The 25,627-nt window shown below is 55.3% G+C and overlaps 1 protein-coding gene across 6 annotated transcripts in view; it reads right to left on the bottom strand.

Annotated features, from left to right (window-relative positions):
• Window positions 1-25,627, bottom strand: part of LRP1 (LDL receptor related protein 1) — a 100,448-nt gene that overhangs the window by 39,914 nt on the left and 34,907 nt on the right. For all 6 annotated transcript variants that reach the window (XR_004061428.1, XM_030967037.1, XM_030967033.1 and 3 more), the window contains exons 7-28: window positions 17,934-18,096; window positions 15,767-15,989; window positions 14,856-15,045; window positions 12,875-13,018; window positions 12,507-12,743; window positions 11,425-11,605; window positions 11,092-11,314; window positions 10,462-10,651; window positions 9,671-9,796; window positions 9,441-9,581; window positions 8,686-8,811; window positions 8,377-8,493; window positions 7,257-7,337; window positions 5,105-5,272; window positions 4,304-4,486; window positions 3,635-3,835; window positions 3,308-3,553; window positions 2,685-2,882; window positions 1,866-2,070; window positions 999-1,163; window positions 415-659; window positions 20-151 (exon numbers count right to left, since the gene is read on the bottom strand). Coding sequence is in view for 5 of the 6 variants with exons in the window: in XM_030967037.1 (XP_030822897.1) it covers window positions 20-151; window positions 415-659; window positions 999-1,163; window positions 1,866-2,070; window positions 2,685-2,882; window positions 3,308-3,553; window positions 3,635-3,835; window positions 4,304-4,486; window positions 5,105-5,272; window positions 7,257-7,337; window positions 8,377-8,493; window positions 8,686-8,811; window positions 9,441-9,581; window positions 9,671-9,796; window positions 10,462-10,651; window positions 11,092-11,314; window positions 11,425-11,605; window positions 12,507-12,743; window positions 12,875-13,018; window positions 14,856-15,045; window positions 15,767-15,989; window positions 17,934-18,096 (3,885 nt within the window). In the remaining variant the exon portion in view is untranslated. The remainder of the gene's footprint in view (window positions 1-19; window positions 152-414; window positions 660-998; window positions 1,164-1,865; window positions 2,071-2,684; window positions 2,883-3,307; window positions 3,554-3,634; window positions 3,836-4,303; window positions 4,487-5,104; window positions 5,273-7,256; window positions 7,338-8,376; window positions 8,494-8,685; window positions 8,812-9,440; window positions 9,582-9,670; window positions 9,797-10,461; window positions 10,652-11,091; window positions 11,315-11,424; window positions 11,606-12,506; window positions 12,744-12,874; window positions 13,019-14,855; window positions 15,046-15,766; window positions 15,990-17,933; window positions 18,097-25,627) is intronic.

Genomic DNA, 25,627 nt, shown 5'->3' with positions numbered 1-25,627 from the left:
TCTCTAAGCAGACCCCTACCATAGCAGGTGGTGTTGTCCTTGTCCAGCTTCATGAGGTGGGGGCAGGCACAGGACAGGGTGCGGTTGTAGTTGATGAGGCAGAGGTGAGAACATGGTCCTTTGCCCCCGTTGGCTTCACAGGGATTAGGAGCTGCAAAAGTGACAGGACTCAGCGAAATCCCAGCCTTGGGGACACCCGCCCGGGAGGCCACAAGAGCTGCAGCCCCCCCAGACCCTGCCTGCCCCATCAAGCATCACCAGATGAGGCAAAGTGGCAACCACAAGGATGAGAGCAGCATCCACCTGGCACTTGGTCTAAGCCCATCCAAGAGGGTGTGGGCTTAGACCAAGCACCAGTGCCACCCCTTGTTGTTCCCCCAGCCCGTCCCCCCACCTGCACTCCCCCAGCCTCACCCAGGGGCTGCCGGGAGGGGTGATACACCTGCAGGTCAAAGGGCTGAGTGTTGGTTCTCTGCACCACGGTCACGTTGTGCCCTGTCCACTTGTTGGCCTTGGCCAAGGTGTTGGTGCGCCAGTCGGTCCAGTAGACCTCCCCGCCATACAGGGTGACAGCAAAGGGGTGGGACAGGTACTCGTGTCCCCTCAGCACCTCGATGTGCCCTGTCCCATCATACAGGGCTGAGTAGATGGCGTCCGACCTGTGCCGGGGGAGAGACGAGGGTGAGGGAGGTGAGGAGGGGGCACCACGGGGTCTTGAACCCAACAGCAACAACCAGCAGGGTCTAAGGTCTAATCCTGCTGATTTACACCAGGATCCACAGAGGAGAACACCCAGAGCCAGGGCTGGCACATGTTGGAGACACAAACACCCCCCATGCATGGTCAGACCCCAAAGAGCTCAGCAACCCCCATCTATGGTCAGATCCAAAAGAGAGAAGCCCCACAGCATGAAGACTTCTCTCTCCCAGCCCAGCACAACGCTGGAACCAGGTGAAGATTCACACTGGGAGGGACACAGAGAGGTGTCCTGGCCCTACCTGGCATCGATCCAGAGGATCCTCTTCTCCAGATAATCCACAGTGAGCCCATTGGGCCATCCCCCCGAGCCCGTCTCCTTGTGGATGGTGCGTCGGCCGGCGCCGCTCATGGAGGCGGCCTCGATGCGGGGCAGGCTGGCATCCCAGTCTGTCCAGAACAGGATCCTGCCAAGAGGAGAGGCTGTAAGCAAGGACAGGAGCCCGTGGCCTCACCCCCAACACGATCCCACAGGTGCCAGCGTGTCCTGGTGTTGTGGTGTGATGTAACAGCCTGTCCATCCCGGTTCTTTCCCCAGGTGTGCCAACAACCTCTCCCTTCCCCTCCCTTGCACCTTGCTGAGTGCTGTCCATCAATCTTGGCATTCCAGAAAGGGCATCGTGTGATTGGTGAAGTTCAAAAGATGCCTCTCAGCCCTGGGGGACATTGGGCCATCCAGGTGTCTTTCGTCCCCTGAGACTGGGGACCTAGTTGGTGGGATCCCTATCCCTTCCCTGCCCCTCTCCCTGGGGTTCAAAGGAGCAGCAACCACGGGCTCAGGGAGTTCTGTTGGAGCTGGTGCTGCATTCAGAGGCCTGTGAGCCAGGAATAAAGCTCTGGATCCAAACCCTCCAGCAGAACCAACTCCTTTCCTTCACCATTGCCTTAAAGCTTCTCCACCAAGGTAAACCTGAGCTCCTGCGTGCCTGGACTTGTCCCAAGCACCCAGCTGCAATATCCAGCCAGCCAAAAGTGTCTCTGAGGTGAAACCACCACAGCTGCTGCCTCTGGTCAAGCAGCAAGGGCTGGACAGGCCCAGGAACATTCCATCTGGCTATACTGGTATTCAATTCCAATATCCTGGTGAGCGCTGTCCCCTCCTGGCTCACCCGTAGCGAGGGTCCAGGGCGATGGCGCGAGGGTGCTCGATGTCCCCGGCCAGCAGCGTGGTCCTCATGGTGCCATCCAGCTTGGCCACCTCGATCTGGTCCAGGTTGCTCTCCACCCAGTAGATGTTGCCAGCGATCCAGTCCACGGCCAGTCCCTCAGGGGTGGCCAGGCCGTACTGTATCACCACCTCGAAGCTGGTCAGAGCTGCAGGGCACAAGGTGAGGGCTCAGAGTGGTGCCCCTTCCCCAGCTCACACAAAACCACCACCCCCATATCCCCAACACCTCCACCCAGCTCAGCTGGGTTTGATTGTGAGGGAATGTGTCCTCCCCAAATAGGGCTTGAACCACCCCTGTGCATGGTCCAAACCCCAAAGGGCTCAGCACCCCCATCCACAGCCCAGAACCCAAGGAGCTCAGCACCCCCTAACCATAATCCTGACCCCAAAGGGCTCAGCCCCCATCCACAGTCCAGATCCCAAAGGGCTCAGCCCCCATCCACGTCCCAGACCCCAAAGGGCTCAGCCTCCATCCACGTCCCAGATCCCAAAGAGCTCAGTCCCTCATCCCTACCCCTGCCGCTGGGCTCCTGTGGGAGCAGCACTGCTGGGGAGGGTGTCCTCTCTGTGCCCAGCTGCTGGGCTGCAATTACCAGCAGGGAAGTGCTGGGAATGCTAATTAACTACTGCATAATGAGAGCAGAACAAGATCACTATCAGGGCCATGGGCTGATATCACTATCAGCTGCTGCATCACACGCCATGGAATCACTGACCCCAGACCTCCAACCCCCAACTCCCCCAACCCAAGGCTCCTCACCCCCGTTCTCCAGCAGCTTTCCCCTGTAGATCTTGTCCTCCACCACGTCAGTCCAGTACAGGGAGCTCTGGTTGAGATGGAAATCCAGGGCGATGGTGTTGCGCAGCCCGGGCACCAGCACGCTGTAATCCCCTCGGTGCAGGTCGATGCGCCGGATCTCGTGGCGGTTGGAGAAGATGATGAACGGCTTAAAGGGGTCTGGGGAAGCAGGGAAGGGTCAGCATCAAGGCAGGGGACAGTGCACTCAACCCCTGTTAGCACAAATCCCACCATCACCCAGCACAGCCCCCAGCTCCACGAGAGGACAAACTCCCCCTGAGGCAGCTGGGGGCTGCTCCCAGTCCCTGGTGCCCCCCAAAACACACCCAGGGTTTTGGAAACCTTGCAAAGGATGCCAAGGTCTGGAACAATCCCTGCCAGGTTATTCCCCCAGGTCTCCCTGCCCCAGCGCAGCCAAGGGAAATGTGGGGCTGGGGGCTGCAGGTCTGGAACAATCAAAGGTTATTCCCCCAGCTCTCCCTGCCCCAGCGCAGCCAAGGGAAATGTGGGGCTGGGGGCTGCAGGATGGGCTCAGCTTTGGCTCCCCTTGGGGCTCTGCCCTTCAGCACACGCTGAGCACTTGCCCAGGCTGCGGCAGCTCTCTCCATCAGGCTCCAGCATCCATCCCTCGTAGCAGGAGCACTTGACATTGTACTTGTCCTGCTCGCACTTCTGGCTGCACTTGAGGTGCTTGGCACAGTAGCTCTGGATCTGGCAGGTCTTGTTGTCAGCACCCAGCTCCATGCCCAGGGGACAGGAGCACACGATGCCCTCGCCGGGCGCCACCGTGCAGTTGTGGCTGCAGCCTCCGTTGTTGAGTGAACACTGATCTGTGGGGACGGGACACGGTTGTCACCTCCTGGTGCCACTCTTGGGCCACCAAGTGTCCCCACAGCTGGCCCTGTGCTCACCGCAGAGCTCGCCCTCGTCGGAGCCGTCGCCGCAGTCGTCAGAGCCGTCGCAGAGCTTCTCGGGGGGCAGGCAGATGGAGGTGTTGTTGGCACAGGTGTGGGAGGGCGGTTTGCACACCAGGGACTCGCAGTTCTCCTCGTCAGAGTTGTCCTCGCAGTCGCTGTCCCCGTCACAGACCCAGGCCTTGCTGATGCACCGGGCTGAGAGGGAGAGGATGGGAAGGGGGCAGAGCAAAACCAGTTATTCCAGGCATTTCCAGACGTTATCCCATGCATGAGGGACATGAGGGTGCTTGAGCAGTTCCCCAAAAGTTGGATGGGACAGGTCAGGGAGGGCCTGGGGGCTCAGAAGGTAAACCCCAGAACTGGTGTCTCCAGGCATTTCCCAATGTTATCCCACACATGGGGGGCATGGGGGTGTTTGAGTAGCTCAGGGCTCCCCAAAAGTTGGATGGGACAGGTCAGGGAGGGCCTGGGGGCTCAGAAGGTCAGCCCCAGAACTGGTGTCCCTCCTCCTTTGTCCCCAGCCCACCAAAGTGTGTCCCATTTCTCAGAGAAGAGCAGAAGGGATCTGAGGATGACACCATCCATCAGGATCACGGTTCACAGGTTGGCTGTTTGTGTTTCCCCATTATCCCAGCACCCCCAGCTGGGATCCCCTGCTCTCACCTGAATCCTTGCAGCCGAATTTGACGTTGGGGTCGCAGACGTGGGTGACCCCCTCGCAGTTTTTCTCGTCGCTGGAGTCCATGCAGTCCGTGTCACCGTCACAGCGCCACCGCATGGGGATGCACAGCCCGTCCAGCCGGCACTGGAACTCGTCCGTGTGGCAGCCCCCAGGTGGGCGTGTGGCTGTGGGGAGGGCACAGCTCACTGCCTGCACCCCACGGAGCCGGGGGGCTCCAGGACTGGGTGGGGACCAGGCACTCAGCCAGCAGGGAAACAGCTGGATGGACCCAGAGTGTCAGGATGAGGATCTGAGGCTCCAGGACTGTGTGGGGACCAGCAGCAGGACCACTCAGCCAGCAGGGAAACAGCTAGATGCACCCAGAGTGTCAGGATGGGGATCTGGGCCCCAAGAGGGGGTCTAGCCAGCAGGGGGGCAGATGCACCAGGTCCAGGGGGCCGGGGCTAGGGACGGCACCAGCAGGGGAAACAGCTGGATGCACCCAGAGTGTCAGGATGGGGCTCTGGGGCTCCAGGAGTGGATGGGGAACAGGTACTCAACCAGCAGGCAAACAGCTGGATGCACCCACAGTGTCAGGATGGGGATCTGGGCACTGAGTGTGGCCAGGGAAAGCCGCAGAATTCCCTGAATTTTGGGCAGGAGGGGGATCTGTGGCCAGAGAAAGCTGCAGAATTCCCTGCCTGGAAACAGTAGGGGCATCTGGGCACAGAGAAGGCTGCAGAATTCCCTGCATTTTGGGCAATGGCTGTGGCTGGGGGTCTTTCCCACGCGCTGGGGCTCACCCTGGTTGGTGCAGTTGGCGTGGGTCTCGTCGCTGTAGTCCCCACAGTCGTTATCCCCATCACAGGTCCAGTGCACGGGGATGCAGCGCCCGCTGTTGCATTTGAACTGGTTGCTGGAGCAGGAGTGGCTGCAGCCAGCCTCGTCACTGTTGTCCCCACAGTCATTGTCTGCAGAGGGAAGGGGGGTGGCCAGGGGGTCAGCAGGAGCCCGGCCAGGAAGGGGCTGGAAGGAGGGAGGACAGCGAAGACCCCTCGGAACAACGGGGCACAGGACAGACCACACCACAGAGGGGACGTGGGGTGACAGCAGCCCCTCCTCAGTGCTGGTGGTGGGACCCCCACCATGGGCTGGAGACCCCCGGCCCTCCCGCCCCACAGCAGCAGCAGCACGCAGAGAAAATGAAACACAGAAACTGCATAGATCAGCCATGAACCTGGGGGGGCCTGGGCTCCACTCTGGGGGATGGGAGCTCCTTTGGGGGTGCTGGGACAGCCAATTGGGGGGTCAGATTGTCTGGAGGAAACCCCCATGCCTGCTGTTCGAGGGGGAGGCTTGGTCTGAGGGTACCTGGACACTGGCAATGCAGCCCCTCTGCCTGCCTGGCACGGGGGGCATGGGCTGGGCACCACCACAGGGCTCCACTGTGGGTGCCCCACCTGAGACTGGTCAAGGGGATTTGCTTCCTGGTGCCTCAGGATGGGCATGAGGATGGTGGCACTGATGGGGATGATGGCACTGATGGGGACAATGGCACTGATGGAGACCATGGCACTGATGGGGATGATGGTACTGATGGGGACAGTGGCACTGATGGAGACGATGGCACTGATGGGGACAGTGGCACTGTTGGGGATATTGGCATGGATGGGGACAGTGGCACTGCCAGCTCCCATGTGCCCTCTCCAGCAGCTCAGCTCCTGCACTGCCACCCCTGCCCTCTCCAGTCCCACCAAGAGGAGCTTCCCAGTGGCTCTGCCCGGTGAGCTGGGAGGAACAGCGGCTCCCTGGCACCTGGCACGTCCCTCCTGCTGCTGGGGAGCGCAGGGGACATTGCTGGAGAGCTGGGGGACATCCCCAGGGGCACCAGGGGCATTGCCAGAGGCACAGGGGCATCGCCAGAGAGGTCAGGGGGGCATTGCCAGTGTCCAGCAGCACCCCCAGGGCTCACAGCCCCCTGGAGGGGCAGGTCTGGGGGCTCAGGGGGGCTCAGGTGGGAGTCTGGTGCATGTTGATCTATGCACTAACCGGTAGGCTTTGGACAGTTCTTTTCGTCAGAGCCATCCCCACAATCTTTTTCTGAAACACAGAACCACCAGACAGGAGCGTGGGCACGGTGACAAACACAACACAGCACAGGTGACAAACACAGAGGGTGGCACAGAGACACCGGGACACGGACAGGGACACACAGAGCCTGGGAGGCGAGACCAGAAGCAGCAGAGGGTGCTGGGAGAGTGGGGGGCAGCCAGGGTTGGGGCACCCTTGTGGTGGTAAGGATCCTGCCCTGGGCACCTGGTGGGCTCCAGGGCACAGCCTGGCTGCCACAATGGGGGATTCCAGGAGAAGGGACCATCCCTTGGCAGGGCCAGCTCCAAAGGAGCTCAGGAAGACTCCAGGGAGAGTCCTGCACCCCCAGCTCTGCTCAGCCAGGCACCAGTGTCTCGCCCTGCTCTGAAGATATGAATTGTTCCCAACGAGGCAGAGCGGCTCAAAGATGGAGATAAACTTGTGGGAAAGGAAAATCAACCTTGGGGCAAACCTTCTGTCCCAGGTCTGGCTCTGGAAACATCCAAGAGCAGATGGGAGCTGGCTGGGAGAGTTCTCCTGCCTTCCCTGGGGCTGCAGGACCTGTCTGAGCCCCACCAGCAGCTCTGGCCATGCCACACTTTGTTCCAGCACCAGGGCAGGGTTTGGAAACCTTACAAAGGATGCCAAGGTCTGGAACAATCCCTGCCAGGTTATTCCTGCACAGCCAAGGGAAATGTGGGGCTGGGGGCTGCAGGACGGGCTCAGCTTTGGCTCCCCTTGGGGCTCTGCCCTTCAGCACACGCTGAGAACTGGCCCAAATTGCCCAAATGGGGTCCCTGCCAGGCTGCACCCCCTCCTCAGGTCTCGCCATCCCTTTGGGGACACCCCGGGCCGGGTCCTCACCGTTGTCACAGCGCCAGTTGATGTTGATGCAGCGGCCGTTGTTGCAGGTGAACTGTGTCAGGGGGAAGCAGGTCGGGTAGGCTGCAGGGGAGGGAGAGGCACCATCAGCACACCCCAACACACATCAGGGGACACCTCACGTGCACCCCAACCCTCCTCACAGCCTCCGGGAGCACCCCCAGTGCTCCTGTTCCAGATTGCAATGCAAGATGTTTTCTATTACCATTTGTATGGCAGATTATCTTTTGTCAAGTGGGCAGTTTGCCTTATCTCCCTCTTTGAGTGACCACATTCACACCTCCCTCAGGAGGGGACATCTGCTGATAACAGGCATTGAATGTCACTGCATGGCTGATAAGAACTACAGCATCCCATTGGGAGATGTGAGCCCAGAGGGAGGAGCCAAACATTCCTACCCGGATATAATCTGAGATTTCAAACATTCCTACCTGGATACAATCTGAGATTTCCAACATTCCCACCCCGACAGAATCCAAGATTTCAAACATTCCTACCTGGATATAATCTGAGATTTCTAACATTTCTACCTGGATACAATCTGATATTTCAAACGTTCCTACCTGGATAGAATCTGAAGTTTCAAACATTCCTGCCTGGATAGAATCTGAGACGTCAAACATTCCTACCCAGATATAACCCAGAGGTTTTTGAGACACCAGCACGGCTTTCTCCACTGGATTTCCCAGAGGAACAGCAGCTGTCTCTTCTTCCACTGGATCTTCAGAGGAAGAATACATCCTTCTCTACAGATCCCCCTCGCTCCAGCAGAACCACCCCTGACACTTCAGGAGGGCTGCAGCCACAATTCCAATGGGACTGCTACCAACATCCTGACCCACAGGGTGTCAGGTTGTGTTCTGACTCGGTCAGTGTTGTTCTAGTTACTGCATTGTTTATTTTATCCTTTTATTTTTCTTCCCTATTAAAGAACTGTTATTTCCTGCTCCCATATTTTTTTGCCTGAGAGCCCCTTAATTTAAAATTGATAGCAATTCAGAGGGGTGGGGAGGGTTTACATTCTCCATTTCAGGGGAGGCTCCTGCCTTCCTTAGCAGACTCCTGTCTTCCCAAACCAAGACAGCTCCCAGTCCCAGCTCACCACACGAGGCAGACTCGTCAGAGCGGTCCCCACAGTCATCATCCAGGTCACAGGTCCAGGAGATGGGGATGCAGCGGCCACTGGCGCAGGAGAACTGGTTGGGGGAGCAGGTCCGGGCTGGCCAGGAAGGACAGATGGAGTGTTAGTGGCCCATTGTACCTTGTTTTGTCAGGGGAAGGTGGGGAACAACCCCCTGGGCTCCCAGGTGCAAAGCCAAGGTGTGTGGGCACGAGTGAGACTGCAAAACCTCAGGCTGTGGCTCAGCAGGGGCTCTCCTGAGGCTCCCTGAGGACAAGGCAGGGTCCTCACCTGAGCAGGTGGAGTTGGACTCGTCCTCGTTGTTGCCACAGTCGTTGTCCCCGTCGCAGAGCCAGCGGTTGGGGATGCAGCGGTTGTTCTTGCACTTGAAGCGGTCTGAAGGGCAGGTGTGCTGGTCTGTGGGGGGAAACAACACTCAGAACCATCCTCATCCCAACCCATCCCTCCAACAAAGAGAAAACTGGGACAGAAAAGGGCTGGAGCCTCAAACTTGGCGTCAGAATCTCAACCAACTCTCCTGTGCTGCCCCCAAGGAGGGCATGGATGGCACAGGGACAGGGACAGGGTCAGCACTGCCCCAAAGGAGGGCATGGATGGCACAGGGAGAAGGAAAGGGACAGGGTCAGCACTGCCCCAAAGGCACAGGCAGGGCAAGAAGAGAGGGAAGTACTGCCCCAAAGGAGGGCATGAGGGAAGGGACAGGGCAGCACTGCCCCAAGGAGGGCATGGATGCAGGAGAGGGAGGCCCCCGCCCCAAAGGGAGCATGGATGGCACAGGCACAGGGACAAGGATAGGGACAGGGACAGGGACAGTACTGCCCCAAAGGAGGGCATGGATGGCACAGGGACAAGGACAGGGTCAGTGCTGCCCCAAAGGAGGGCATGGATGGCACAGGGACAGCATCACCACTGCCCCAAAGGAGTTGGAGAGGGGACAGAGGAGTCCTGGCTACCCAACCATGCCCCAACCACTGCCTCCACATCTGGAGGAGCCCAAATCCCACCGCCCAGGAGGGATCACCCACGGCAGAGCTCGGGGGCCTCGTCACTGTTGTCCAGGCAGTCGTTGTCCCCGTCGCATTTCCAGCGCTCCTGGATGCAGCGGTTGTTCTTGCAGGCGAACTCCCCGGGCTGGCACTGCGGCGGGGGGATGTAGGACGGATTGGCTGCCCAGGGGAAAGCACAGGCAGGATTTGAACCGAGTGATCAAGTGCAGCATCCCATGGGGAGAGCCCCCAAAAGGGTCCCAGCCTACCCTGGCAGGTGACAGAGTCTGACCCCAGGATCTGGTCCTCGGCACAGGCGCACTGACGGCCCCGGGGGGTGGCCAGGCACAGGCTGCTGCAGCCCCCGTTGTTGACACGGCATTTGTTGGAGCCCACTGTGGAGGGAAAGGGTGAGGAGGTGGCATTTCAGTGCCCAGGGAGCCCTGCAGACCCATTGGGGTGCTGGGAGCCCCCAGCCCCTGGGGGCAGTCACAGCTGGAAGGCAGCTGGAAACACCAGGTGAGGCCACGGGGACACAGAGCCTGATGGAATTAGGGTGAGAAAAAAGAGGGAAGGCTGGAAGGGCACGGCATGAACAACAGGAAAGAAAAACACAAAGGGTGAGCAGATGGCATTTCAGCGCCCAAGGACCCCTGCAGACCCACTGGGGTGCTGGGAACCCCCAGCCCCTGGGGGCAGTCACAGCTGGAAACCCCAGGTGAGGCCATGGGGACCCCTCAGGTGACACAGAGCCTGAGGGACAGGTATGGGGACAGCTAAAAGGCAAAAAAAAAGAGCTGGGGGAATCTCAGACTCACCCCCAGCCCCTGGACTCCCTCAACAGCTGCTGTTGAGGGAGTCCTGGAAACCCCAGGTGAGCCCACAGGGACACAGAGCCCGACGGAATTAGAGTGAGAAAAAAGAGGGAAGGCTGGAAGGGCAGGGCATGAACAACAGGGAAGAAAAACAAGGAGCGTGGAGATGGCTTAAAGGCAACAAAAAGAGGTGGGAGGCTGCTTAGGAAGCTCAGCCTCTCCCCCAGCCCCTGGGGGGCTCTCACCTTGCTGCTGCTGGGCGTCATACATGCGGATCTCGAAGATGGGCGGGCGCTCGTTGCGCAGCAGGCTCACAGCTTTGGAGGCCTGCTCCAGCCGGTAGATGCTGCCGCTGCGGTACTCGGTCCAGAACAGAAAATTGCTGTAGTGGCACAGCCCGAAGGCGTGGTTCAGCTCCGGGCCCTCGTACACGATCTGGGTGTGTGGGGAGGAGGAGAGGGGATGTTAGAGGGGGTGGGTGATCAGGGACAGGGACAGGGATAGGGACGGGGACAGGGACAGGGTGATGGGACAGGGACAGGGCTGGGACAGGGACAGGGATAGGGATAGGGACAGGATGATCAGGGACAGGGTTATTGGACAGGGACAGAGACAGGGTGATGAGAGAGCAGAGAGGCTCCCTTAGCTACGATGGGCACTCAGGGACAGGGACAGGGACCGGGTGATGAGGGACAGGGAGATGAGGGACAGGGAGATCAGGGACAGGGATAGGGTGATGGGACAGGGTGATCAGGGACAGGGACAGGATGGGGACAGGGACAGGGACAGGGACAGGCTGATGGAAGGGGAGAGCAGAGAGGCCACAGCTCAGCTCCCCGGTGCTGTGGGTGACCAGTGTCCCAGACCCCACTCGCCTTCCTCTCAGTGCCATTGAGATAAACCATCTCAATACGGTCATAGAACGCATCCACCCAGTAGAGGATCTTGGCTGGGATGTCCAGGCTCAGCCCGTTGGGCCACAGGACAGTCTTGGAGGTGATGAAGATGTTTCGGTTGGATCCATCCATCCAAGCCCTCTCGATCTTGCCCCTCTTGCTGTCCTTGGGATCCTCCTCCCAGTCTGTCCAGTACATCCACCTGCCATGGACACCAAGCTGAGCCCTGGCCTGGCCACCACAGCTCATGACAAGACCCAACCACGTCCCCATGGCCCCACCAGACAGCCCAGCCCACCCAGGCACCCTCACCCATTCAGGGGGTCCACCACGATGGCACGGGGATGCGTCATCTTCCCCTCAATCAGAGTCTTCCTCGTCTGGGCAGCCTTTTCCAGCCGTGCCACACTGATGGTCTTCTTGGGGCCATCATCTGTCCAGTACAGGTTGTTCCCCATCCAGTCCACAGCGATCCCCTCCACATTGTGGATGCCTTTGGGGGGAAAATTGGAGTGGGTTTGTCACCAGGCAGGAGGTGAAAAGTGGAAGCAACAGCCCCAAAGGTGCCCAATCTTGACCCAAACCGGTGGGGATGATGGACACCCAAGGGACAGTCTGCTAGAGCTGCTGCTCTTTGAACAGAGAAAATTTTATGAAATCCTAAATATACTGAAAATTTGGACTGTAGACATGTCCAAGTGGGATCACCCTGAGCTAACAGATGCTTGAATATTCTAGGCATTAAGCTCCTTGTATCTCAGACAGGGGATTATTATTATGATAATATTATATGATAATATGATTATATATGATATATATATTCTATATTATATATAGAATATATGATTATTATATTATTATATTATATTATCATTACTACTATTACTATTATTATTACTATTAAATTATATATATAAAAATTACTATAATTTTTATTTAATTTTAATTACTATATATTATTTATAATTACTATAAATTATTATAATTTATATTATATATTATATATTATATAAATTATATATATATAATTATATATATAATATATATTATTTATATAATATATATTATATATTATATATTATATATTATTTATATTATATATATAATAATTATATATATAATTTTATATATGTAAACTATATTACTATTATTATTATTACTATGAAATTATCATATATAAATATATATGTATAAATTTATATATATAAATTACTATAATTATTTTATTTTATTTTATTTTATTTTATTTTATTTTTAATTACTATATATTATTTATAATTACTATAAATTATTATAATTTATATTTTATATATTTATATATAAAAAATTACTATTACAATTATTATTATTACTATTAAATCCTTCCTGCAAGGCCAGGCCCCTTGGCCACTCACCATCCTTCAGGATGGTTTCCCTCTCCGTGCCATCGATCTTCTGGCGCCCTATGAGGTAGCTGGTGGTGTCAGCAAAGTAGATGAAGCCAGTCTCAGCATGGAAGTCCAGAGCCCTGGGGTTCATGAGGTTCTCGATGGGGATCATGTGCTCATCTGGCACCTTGGCACCCATGTCCATGCCACGGATGATGCCAGGACGTCCCTTCCCGTACACCAGGAACAGCTCGTGCTCGGGCTCTGTGGAGAGACAGCAGCGCCATGGGGGCGGCAGGTGGCACTGGGGCTGCTGTGGGGTCACAGCAGGGAATGCAGAGCCTGGATCTCCAGCCCCTCACCCCAAAGACACCCCCAGAAAAGCCAGCACTCACTTTTGCAGGATTTCCCGTCGCTGCCCAGGCTGAACCCGGAGCGGCAGCGGCAGGTCCGGCTCTTGTGGCTGTTCCCGAGCAGGCAGATGTCAGAGCAGCCTCCAGGCTTCCCAAACTGATCTGGCTCGCAGGCGTGGCTCCTCACTGCAACACAGAGAGGGGATGAAGCTGCTGGGGACACTGCGGGGGACAGGGAGCATGTGGGGTATCGCTGGCTGGGGGCTCTGCACAAATCACAAACGGGACGGGGCTGCTGTGGAACTGCCTTGAGCTGTTTATTTTCCAGCATCAGTCTCACTGCATGGTTATGACAATGGGAAGATGCCAGCAGCTCACATCCCAGGTAGCAGACCAAGAACTTAATGTCACAACTTACTTTATAAGTTTCTTGACCAATCACACAAAGCAAAAGCACATTGACAGTAGTTCTATCCAACCACTATAAGCACACGTACCTTTGGTTAAAACAATGCTTGCTTATTTCAAATACAATACCTGCTTGTAAGCCTTAAAATACAACGCACAGAGCTCCATTATTAAGCTTCAAACTTCCTAATATCTTGCTAGATAAACTTTTCTGTAGCTTAGGGAGTTTTTCTAAACAAGCGCTAATACACAGACCATTGTTCTATTTGTCTTTGCTTTTCTAGTTTTTAAATAATTTTTCTGCTGACCTATCTCATGGCTACTGCTTAGCTCTAATCACAGTTCTGCTGCCTCTGGGGCCTGCCTTTCGCAGCTTTCTCAAAACCCTCTGATTTTGTAGATTCTCACAGCGGGGGACAGGGACACAGAGGGGACAGGGAGCACAGGGCTGCAACCACGGGGACATGGGGATGCTCCCCTGGGCTCTAAGGGGGTTCATTCCTCCCAGGAGCTCCCAGCCAGTCAGGGAAAGGCTGAGCACAGCACAGAGATGGGAAAGGACTTTCCCATGGGAAGGATCCCTGAGGAGAAGCCAGCATGTCCCAGCACACCACCACAGCCACGTGGACACACTGCCCAATCCTGCTGCAGCGGTGGGACAAGCCCTGGGAGTGGGGACAGCCAGAGAGCCCCTTCATCACACTCCTTCCCTGCTCAGAAATCCCCTGATTAATTTTATATTCCGGAAAACGCCGAGCAGGCTGCAGACACTAAGAGGATTTATAAGGAGTAAATTGATTAACTGCAGGAAGGTGCTGCGGGTGGAGCAGGCAGGGATGGATGGATGCAGGGAGGGGTTGGAAGCACTGGAGCCTTTCAGCTCCTTGGAATTCCCTCAGTGCTTGGGAGCACCAGGGTGAAGGTGCTGGCCGTGGGGACAGAGAGCAAGAGGGAGCATCAATATTTTAAGACGTCACATTTGCTCCCACATCTCTGTACTCTCCATGGTCCATCAACCACGTGGAGCAGCTCTCACAGGAAGAGACACAGCGCTAGCAGGAAAACGGGGCACCCCAGGATGTCCTGGGGAGCAGGAATCCCAGAATCTCTGAGGTCAGAAAAGACCTCCAAGATCACTGAGTCCAACCTGTGAGCAATCCCCACCCTACCAACCCAACCAGAGCACTGAGTGCCACATCCACCCAATCCTTGCACACCACCAGAAACGGTGGTGAGGGAGCATCAATATTTTAAGATGCCACATTTGCTCCCACATCTCTGTGTTCTCCATGGTCCATCAACCACGTGGAGCTGCTCTCACAGTGCTGGCAGGAAAAAGTGGGCACCCCAGGATGTTCAGCAGCCCCCAGAACCCTGGGGAGCAGGAATCCCAGAATCCCTGAGGTCAGAAAAGACCTCCAAGATCACTGAGTCCAACCTGTGAGCAATCCCCACCTTATCAACCCAACCACATCCACTCAATCCTTGCACACCCCCAGAGACAGAAACTCCCAATACCTGACCACCCTCCCCATGGAAAAAAATCCTCCTCAAACCCCACCCAAACCCCTGGCAGAGGAACCAGGGAGCTGCTACTCCAAAGTGAGGGTCCCACCTGTGGGCTGGCGCCGCTGGTGGTAGATGTGCAGCGCTCCACCCTTGTCCACCCGTGTCACCACCTGGTACTCGGTGCTGTTGAAGCGGTTGACGCGGATGACGCTGGTTTTCTGCTGGGCGTTGGCGTTGTCCGAGTTGGTGGCGTACAGGTAGTTCTCAAAGACAGTCAGCCCGTACAGGTGCTCAATCTGGAAGGTACCAGGTGAGTAAACAAAGGATTTAGGAGTTGTGAGAGCCCCAAGGGATTCAGGAGTTGTGAGAGCCCCAAGGGATTGAAGAGTTGTGAGAGCCACAAGTGATTTAGGAGCTGTGAGAGCCACAAGGGATTTAAGAGTTGTAAGACCCAAGGGATTTAAGAGTTGTGAGAGTCATCAGGGATTCAGAGCTGTGAGAGGCACAAGGGATTGAGGAGTTGGTGGCGTACAGGTAGTTCTCAAAGACAGTCAGACCATACAGGTGTTCAATCTGGAAGGTACCAGGTGAGTCCATAAAGGATTTGGGAGTTGTGAGAGCCCCAAGTGATTGAGGAGCTGGTGGTGTACAGGTAGTGAGAGCCACAAGGGATTCAAGAGTTGTGAGAGCCACAAGGGATTTAGGAGTTGTGAGAGCCAAGCTCCAGGACATGCAAAAGACCCAATCCCACCCGATGGCTCTTGTCCATCATTGACCATCAGTGATGGTCATCCCACCCAATAGCTGTTGTCCATCACTGACCATCAGTGATGCCCATCCCACCCAATGTCTCTTGTCCACCACTGGCCATCACTGTGGTCTTGCCCATCAAGACCATCTTTGGCAGGACCACACTCAGTGCTCAGCACGTTCTTTGCTGGACCTCTAAAGTCACAACTGCAGACCAGCAGCACCCAGCACGCCACGCTTGGCTCCCTCTCCCCCAAACCCACTCACCAGGATGCCCTGGATGATGGTGTGCCTGTTCTTGCCCTCGTAATCCACCACCTCGATGTAGTCCAGGTAGGCATCAGCCCAGTAGACCAGGCGGTTCACCAGGTCCAGGGTGATGCCGTGGGGGAAGACGATCTTGCTGTCCACCAGCTTGGTGCGGTTCTGCCCGTCCATGTCACAGCGCTCCACCTTGGGGATCTGCCCGTAGTCGGTGAAGAACACCTTGCTGTGAGACAAGAGCAGGGAGAGAGCTCAGAGCCAGGGTGAGCTTTGGGAGGCAGAGGAAGGAGAAGGGAAGAAGAAGAAGAAGGACAGGACATGCCCAGATTTCTCCACCTTTCCCCTGAACCCCCATTCTAAATCCCCAAAATTCTACATTTTCACCCTGTGACTAATTCACTCCTTCTACTCAAACTCCTGTGGCTTGTAACTCCTCACACAAAGCTGGTGATTGTTTCCAGCCCTTGGGGTGGTGTCAGTTTTTTATACTAAAAACTCCATGTACAATATTTACAATCACTTCCCAATACCTATCACCTATGTTAGACAGTTTCTCTCTACTCTAAACCAATCTAAAACCATCACAGCAGAAGATGGGGGCCAAGAAGAAGAAGGAGAAAGACTGGACACACTTCGATTCTTCCATCTTGCCTCCTGAGCCCCCACTCTAAATCCCCAAAATTCTACATTTTCACCCTGTGACTAATTCCCTGTCATTCTACTCAAACTCTTGTGGCTTGTAGCTCCTCACACAAAGCTGGTGATTGTTTCCAGCCCTTGGGGTGGTGTCAGTTTTTTATACTAAAAACTCCATGTACAATATTTACAATTACTTTCCAATACCTATCGTCTATGTTCAACAGTGAGTTTCTACTCTAAACCAATCCAAAAGTGCCACCATCACAGCAAAAGATGGAGGCCAAGAAGAAGAAGAAGGGGAAAGGCTGGACATGCCCAGATTCCTCCATCTTTCATCCTGAACCCCCATTCTAAATTCCCAAAAATCTATTTTTCACCCCATGACAAACTATTGTTCTACTTAAAACTTTCTTGACTTGTAATTCTGCATATGAAGGTTTGTGTTTGTTTTTTCCAAGGGCTAAATCACAGTCCCAGGGGTCTTGGGCTCTGTGCCAAGGTCTCTGAGCCCCCTGGGCAGGGATTTGAGCCCTTCAGGGCAGCCAGAGGAATTTCCTGGGTTCTGACAGATGCCCACAAGGATGGCACAGAGTTCCTGGGAGCTTCAGATGTGTTGGTGTCACTGGAAGAGACCCGCAGGCACAGGTTGGGTTGTGTTAAGCCAAAGGGACTTAACTCAGTCACCCCTGGGGCTTGTCTGCACCAGCCCTGGAGCTCTCTCCCGGATTCTCAGTGAAATTTGTTTGTTTATATGAAATACTCCTGATTTTCTGCTCAATAACACCAGCTCTTTCCATCCCAGCCAAGAGGGAAGTGCCCATCAGCTGGTAAGGAGGGGAATTTTCCTCTTTAGTGGTTATTCTGCCACAGCAGCTCCTGGGGGCTGGCAGCTGCCAGGGGTGCCCTGAGCTGGCCCCGTGATTCAGCATCCTGGCATGCTCATCCTCAGGGCTGTGCAGGAGGCAGTGGCTGGACAGACAGACACCAGGGAGCTGCTCTGGCTGTGCACAGAGCCACTCCAGCTCCTAAAAGCCACTCCAGCCCCTGAAAACCACTCCAGCTCCCAAAACATGGGGCAAAGCTGTGCCAAGACAGCTCCCAAAAGCCACTCCAGCTCCCAAAAGCCACTCCAGCTCCCAAAAAACCACTCCAGTTCCCAAAATCTGCAGCAAAGCTGTGCCCATGTCTTGGACAGAGACACAGACACAAGGGAGCTGCTCTGGCTGCGCATGGAGCCACTCCAGCTCCCAAAAACCCCACTCCAGCTCCCAAAAACCCCACTCCAGCTCCCAAAAACCCCACTCCAGCTCCCAAAAGCCAATCTAGCTCCTAAAAGCCACTCGAGCTCCCAAAATCTGCAGCAAAGCTGTGCCCAGGCTGTGCAGCACGAGCTGGAAGCAGCAGTTTATCCTGAGCTGGGCCAGGTGGGTGGGAAATGTCCCTGCAGGGAGGGCTCAACAAGGCACAGGAAACCCCCCCAGCCCAGAGGGTCCCCAGCTGTCCCCAGGGGTGGTGAATTCCCAGGACTCACCCCATGGCTGGGTCCAGTGCGATTCCCTTGGGGTTGTAGAGCTCCAGGTCCAGCAGGGTGACACAGGTGTCCCCGTTCTTGTTGCACACAAAGATCCTGTCATCGATGTCATCCACGAAGTAGAAGTTGCCCGTGAGCCAGTCGATGGCCATCTGCTCCACATCTGGGCCAGGACAGGGAGGGAAAGGGGGGTGAGGACGGAGCCAGGAGCCCCCCAGGGTCACAAACAGCAGCACGGCCAAGGAATGAGGCCATGGGAGCCATGAGGGCACCGGGAGCTGCACCCCTAGCAAGGATCATCCTGCATGGAGCCACAGGGCACCCACAGCACCCACAGGGCACCCACAGGGCACCCACAGGGCATCCAGAGCACCCATGGCACCCACAGGGCACCCACAGGGCACCCATAGCACCCAGAGTACACACAGGGCACCCATGGCACCCACAGGGTACCCATGGCACCCCCAGCACCCATGGCATCCCATCCTCTGCTCCCCAGGGAGATCTGCAGCCCCCAGACAAGCCAAAAACATCACACACAACCAGGAGAGCATCTGGTGTGAACACCAGGAGAGCATCCTGCAGAAACACTGGGAATTCATCCTGAAGGAATATTGGGAATTCACCCTGCAGCAACACTGGGAATTCACCCTGCAGAAACCCTAAGAATTCATCCCACAGGAATATGGGGAACTGATCCCTCAGGAATCCCAGAGGGGCAGGGGAAGCTCTGCCAGGGGCTGCTGCAGAAGGGGGTGGGCAGCAGGGAAGGGGCTCCAACAGCCCCACGAGATGGCACACGTGGCACCAAGGGCACATCCCGCTGGGCAAGGTGGGAGCAGAGCTGATCCAGAGCTGCAGGGACAGCCTGGAGCAGGTGAGAGGCAGCACCTGGCAGGCAGCATGTGAGGATTTAATTAAACCAGTGAAAGCCAGTGAGTATTTAATTAAACCAGTTCAATCCGATCAACCCAACGTGCCTGAATTCCTGCCTGGCCAGGGCTCAGCTGCTCAGCCCCTCCTGAGCCTGCCAGGACAGAGGCCAGGCTGAGGGGCTGCATCTCCCGGAGATCCCAAGGGTTTTGGAGAGCTGTCCTTTGGTTTGGTGTCTCCCCAGACCCTGCATCACCACCACGGCAGCACCACAGTGAGAATGAACAGGGCAGGGACAGGGCAGAGCAGGGATGGGGCAGAGCAGGGATGGGGCACAGTGACCCCCCAGTCCCAGCACCCCAAGGCCAGCAGGACCTGGACAGCCCCAGAGGAGCAAGGATGGGGCACAGTTGACCCCCAGTCCCAGGACCCCAAGATCAGGAAGATTCAGAGAACCCTGGAGGACCAGGAATGAGCCACAGCATCCTGTCAGCCTGAGCACCCTGAGGTCAGCAGGACTCACACAGCCCCAGATGAGCAAGGATGAGCCAGAACAGCCCCCCATCCTCAGGACCCCAAGGTCAGTGAGACCCAGACAGCCCTGGTGGAGCAGGGCCAGACAGCACTGAATTATTAACCAACACAGCACGGAAAACACGAAGCAAGCCAGGAGGTTTTGCAATGCCCCCACCCCACCCTTGGTCCCGGGGCTCTCCATCCACAGAGCCGGGCTGGGATGAGCACACAGCGAGTTTGGGGGGCACAAACCCCAATCCCCATCCCTGAGCGAGCCAGGGTAGCTCATCCAGCTCATTTGTGGCCCTGGGGACAGGGATGGGAACACGGATGGGGACAGGGATGGGGACAGGGAGGGGACAGGGATGGGGACAGGGATGGGGACAGGGATGGGGACAGGGAGGGGACAGGGATGGGGACAGGGATGGGGACAGGGATGGGGACACGGATGGGGACAGGGAGGGACAGGGATGGGGACAGGGATGGGGACACGGATGGGGACAGGGAGGGGACAGGGATGGGGACAGGGATGGGGACAGGGATGGGGACAGGGATGGGGACACGGATGGGGACAGGGAGGGGACAGGGATGGGGACAGGGATGGGGACAGGGATGGGGACACGGATGGGGACAGGGAGGGGACAGGGATGGGGACAGGGATGGGGACACGGATGGGGACAGGGATGGGGACAGAGATGCCGACACTGACCCCCCTGCTCCGGAAGGGCGAGGCTGCAGAGCCCGCAGTCACCACCCGGCGAGAGGCAGCTCGTAAAACCAAGTGGGAACAGCTCAAGCCAAGGAATGAGCATCAACCCCAAACCAAGCCTGGTGCAGGGCTTCCAACGTGCCAGGGCTGGCACAGGGTTTGGGGGGGCTCCTGCTCCAACCAGGACCCCCCAGCTCCTGGGGCAAGAGGAATTGGGATGAAAACCTTCCAAGGAGGACACTACACCTCCTGGGGTAAGAGGGCTTGGGATGAAAACCACCTAAAAATGCACACTGGAGGGCCAAGGGCCAAGTTCTGCCCCTGAGACAGAGTCCTGCTGTCACCCACCACCCTTCCCTGCTCCCCAAACCCCCCTGTGACACGAGGAGGGGGGATTTTACATCAGCAAAGGGATGTAAAATCAAGTGGAAACAGCCCAAACCAAGGAATCAACCTCAAACAAGGAGGAAACAACCTCAATCAAGGCAAGAAATCAACCCCAAACAGGGTTCCAACGTGCCAGGGCTGGCACAGGGTTTGGGGGGGCTCCTGCTCCAACCAGGACCCCCCAGCTCCTGGAGCAAGAGGGGTTTGGGATGAAAACCACCTAAAAATGCACATTGGGGTCACATTCTGCCCCCGAGACAGAGCCCTGCTGTCACCCTGCTCCCCAAACCCCCCTGTGACGTGGGGAGGGGGCGGCAGGGCCCTGCTGGGGCGAGAAACACTCGAGCAAAGGGATGTGCAAGAATTAATTCCCCAAAAAAAGCAGGGCTTGGCTGGCGCCTGCGTGGCTGAGTCAGAGTCACAGGACCAGGAGGAGAGATCCAAGGCAGGGGCGGATGGGGAGCGTTGGCAGAACGGCTCAGGGGGCCCCCACCATGGCTCAGACCCCCAAATTCTCCTCCTTGAGGGGTCCAAGCACCTCTGTCCCATCCCAGAGTCCCTTTCCCACCTCTCCCTCCGAGCTGGAGCTGAGTCCAGCCCAACGCTCAAAGAGGAAAACGGCCAAAACAAGGCACAGAATTCCAGCCCCATGTTTCCCTCACACCCATCCTGCCCCAGACCAGGGGAAAAGAGGGTCCTGCTCCAGCTGGGGGTGTCCAGATGAGCCGCAGCTCCGAGCAGGGCAGCACAGGGCTGGGGATGATGCAAGCACTTGTTCCTCTCCCAGGCTTTATTTTTGCAGCTGGAAAGCATTACCCTCCTCAAAGGCTTTTGTTTTCCAGCTTTGCTCCTTCTCTCCCTGCTCACCATCCTCCCTTCTCCTTTGCAGGAATCACTTTTTATTTCTTTCTCATTACCACTGTTGTTTTAGCATCATCATCATCATCATTATTATTATTATTATTTTCAGCTCTTTCTTGTAGCCTCAGCTAAACCTGGATTTCCTCTCGAACTTCTGGGGAAGCTAATTTAGAAAACAGCTATTTTTAACCCCTGGCGTTGGCTTGCAGACACTTTAACCCAGCTCCTTCTCAATTTTTGGAGAGGGGGGAGTCTCCCCCGGTGTCCCCCATCAAGAATGGATGCCCAGGGATGGTCCCACGACCACCCATGGCCATAAAAACACCCTTTGAACCCATCTGAGGGGACCAGCAGGGCTGACCCTGTCCCCTGGAAGGGTCATAGGTGATTTCCAGAGAGAATCCCAGGGGCAGAGACCACCCCCCTCCGTCCCAGAGCCCCCCTCGGGTGCCTCTCCCCCCCCAAAAATTCCCATCCTGGAATGAATCCCTCTCCTTGCTCAACCTCGGCGATTGCGACACGCCGAGCTCATTTCCCAAGATTTATTTATTTGAGAGCCTTTGGAAAGGGAGCTGGTGGGGGCAGAGAGCGGGGAATTTCAGCTTTCCAAGGCTCTTCCTGGGACAGGCAGCCAAAAAAACCTCACAGGGACGGGGGCAGGGATGGGGTCCAGGCCAGGAGCCCCATTTGTGGGGAGGAGGTGGCCTTGCCAGCAGGGAGGGAGGATGGAGGATGACGGAACTTCATTAAAATTGCTCAACACGGGCGGGCTGGCAACTTCAGGAAACCCCAAAAGCCACCCTCACAGATGTTTCCTGGTTTCACACCCGCCAGGGCCCCAGTGATCCCCACCGAGCTGCTCCTGAGCTCCCTGCCACAAAACCTGGTCACACCGGGTTGGATTTTCCCTTTTTCACAGAGTCCCAGACTGGTTTGGGTCAAAAGATCATCTCAGTCCCACCTCAGACACCTTCCACTATTCCAGGCTGCTCCAAGCTCCATCCAACCTGGCCTTGGGCACTTCCAGGGATCCAGGGGCATCCCCACCCTCACAGGGAGGAATTTCTTCCCAAAATCTCCAGATCTCCAAAATTTCTTTCCAAAATCTCCACAATCCCACCTAACCCCACTCTGTGTCAGTGGGAAGCCATTCCCTGTGTCCTGTCACTCCAAGTCCTTGTCCCCAGCTCTTCTGGAGCCTCTTCAGGCACTGGAAGAAGCTCTGAGCTCTCCCTGGAGCCCCAGTGATCCCCACCAAGCTGCTCCTGAGGTCCCTGCCACAAAACTCTGTCACACTGAGCTTGCATTTTCCCCTTTCAGAGAATCTCAGACTGGTTTGGGTCAAAAGATCATCTCAGTCCCACCTCAGACACTTTCCACTATCCCAGGTTGCTCCAAGCTCCATCCAACCTGGCCTTGGGCACTTCCAGGGATCCAGGGGAGGAATTTCTTCCTAAAATCCCACCTAACCCCACTCTGTGTCAGTGGGAAACCATTCCCTGCGTCCTGTCACTCCAAGTCCTTGTCCCCAGCTCTCCTGGAGCCTCTTCTGGCACTGGAAGAAGCTCTGAGCTCTTCTCACCCCCAGCTCTCCCAGCCTGGCTCCAACCCTCCAACCCTGGCCTCCTTCTCCTGGTGGGATCCCAGAGCTCCAGGTGGGACAATCCCACTCCAAGAACTCCTTGACACAATTCCCACATTTCCCACTGGAGCTGCAACCCCAAAGTTCTCCCTCCCTTAACTGGATTTACCCCACTCCCAGTGAGGCACTGCAGGGCTGTGGGTTTGGTTTTTTTTTTTTTTTTGGGGAAGGAGCTTTGCTGAGCTAGCAAATAACTTTGCTCTGCATGAATCAGTTGCTGTGCAGTCTGCAAACACATCAATTGTGGCCTGACAGGAGGAGGAAGGAAACACACAAAATCTTCCCTCGCATTAAACCCAGGGATTTCGACAGTGCTCAAACAGCTGTGAGGGGGATGAAGCCACCCAGCAGCTCCTCCGGGCTCCTCAAGCATTGAGCAAGGAAAAGGAGAAACCTCCTGTACCCACAGAGGTTCAACAAGCTCAGGAAAAAATCAAAACAGCAAAAAAAATCCCTGAATTCCAGAATCCCTGAGGTGGGAAAAACCCTCCAGGACCATCGAGTCCATCCCTGAGTGCCACATCCAGATGTTCCTCAGACATCTCCAGGGATGGGCACTCCACCACCTCCCTCTCAATGCCTTACCATGAAGAAATTCCAACTCTTTCCATGAAGAAATTCCTCCTCAAACATGTAGATGTGGCACTTGGGGACAAGTTTCAGCGATGACCTGGCAGCTCTGGGTTAGTGGTTGGACTTGAGGGTCTTAGAGGGCTTTTGCAACTTTTCAATCCCCGAATTCCAGAATCCCTGAGGTGGGAAAAACCCTCCAGGACCATCGAGTCCATCCCTGAGTGCCACATCCAGATGTTCCTCAGACATCTCCAGGGATGGGCACTCCACCACCTCCCTCCTAATGCCTGACAACCCTTTCCATGAAGAAATTCCTCCTGAGACATGTGGACGTGGCACTTGGGGACACATTTTGGTGACAATCTGGCAGGGTTGGGTTAGTGGTTGGCTTTGAGGGTCTTAGAGGGTTTTTCCAACTTTAATAAATCCGATTCCAAGTCTGGGAGAAATTCCACTTCCATGCTACCCCTCAAGGGAGCATTCCCAGGAGAGCAGGACAGGGATGGAGGGCAGGAGAGGTCCCAGCTCTGCTTGAAGCAGCCAGAAACATCCCTGGGCACGGAGCTCTGACACCAAATCCTCGTTCCCATTCTGCTGAGGAGCATTTTCCCCCTTGGCCCAGCACAAGGGACAGAGGACAGAGATGGACCGACCACCACGGCCAACACCTGGCTTTAAATAACGAATAATGAAGAAATAAAGAAAAATAAAGAAATAAAGAATAATAAAGAAATAAAGAATAAATAAAGAAATAAAGAATAAATAAAGAATATTAAAGTCCTATAAACAGCTGGTTCTTGCTTCCCCAGCAAGCAGCCTTGACACAAATGAATAAAATTTAAATAACGAATAATAAATAATGAATAATAAAGAATAAATAACGAATAATAAAGAAATAATGAATAAAAAATAACGAATAATAAAGAATAAATAAGGAATAATAAAGAAATAAGGAATAATAAAGAAATAAAGAATAATAAAGAAATAAAGACTATTAAAGTCCTATAAACAGCTGGTTCTTGCTTCCCCAGGGTCAACCAGCCTTGACACAAACGAATAATATTTAAATAACGACTAATAAATAATGAAAAATAAAGAATAAATAACGAATAATAAATAAAGAAGAATAAAGAAATAAAGAATAAAGAAATAAAGAATAAAGAAAGAATATTGAAGTCCTATAAACAGCTGGTTCTTGCTTCCTCAGGGTCAAGCAGCCTTGACACAAACCACAAAATCCACGGCTCACATCAGAGCTGCCCATCCACACCACATCCCACGGAGAGCAGCAAACACCACGTCCCCTGCTCCAGGCACAACCCACCCCAAAGGACGAGCAGGAACCGTGGCCAAATTGCCACCCAGCAAGAAAAGAAGCCTGGGAGGGCTGGGGGGTGGCCCCAAGAGCCCCCCCAGGCGCCCAGGGCACGCGGCCTGGGAGGAAAAACATCTTGGAAAAGTCGCCGAATATTTCGGCTCTGAAACGCCGGCGGCGCAGGAACGGAGGCTCGTCAGGAATGCAATCCCCAGGGCTGCTGAAATCCATCGGTTTCCTACTTTCCTTTTTTTTTGTAGGGAATGATCCGTTTGATACATTTACATAATGCCATAATCTGGAGGAATTTCTGTCTCTTTTCCCCCTCCACAGACATCCTCTCCCGAGGAGAACAAGCCCGTCTCTGTGACCCGGCCTGGATAAACACTGCTCCTGGGGACAATTTTCCTTAATTAGAAGTATGTTAACAGGACGAGCACAAAGACAAACTCCCGCCCCCGAGGGCGCCGGACGGACGGACGGACGGACACCCTGAGGGTCCCCCCTGCTCCCAGGAACAGCCAAGTCCTTGTGTCCGAGCAGGGCAGGAAGGGGGAACGGTTGCCGCCACCACCACAGCCGGCACGTCAGCCTGGTTGCCTCAGCAAAGCAGGCTCAAAAATAAATAAATTCACCCCCCCCACACACCCCTTTCTGCTGAGATGTTTCTCTGAGAGGAGGAACCGCTGGGTGGAAGCTGGTGGACCTCAGCCAGGACGTCTGAGTCGGTGCTGGGATGGATCCCTGGGGCTCTGCGAGTGCTCACGCCCGACCTGAGCGAGCCAAATGTGCCTCAGGGGGTGACACAGCCCCCTCAG

Source organism: Camarhynchus parvulus, chromosome 29 (assembly GCF_901933205.1).
Source record: "Camarhynchus parvulus chromosome 29, STF_HiC, whole genome shotgun sequence".
Taxonomy (NCBI): Eukaryota; Metazoa; Chordata; class Aves; order Passeriformes; family Thraupidae; genus Camarhynchus; species Camarhynchus parvulus.
Note: the sequence above shows the minus strand (reverse complement) of the source record. Positions and strands in the feature narration are given on the sequence as shown.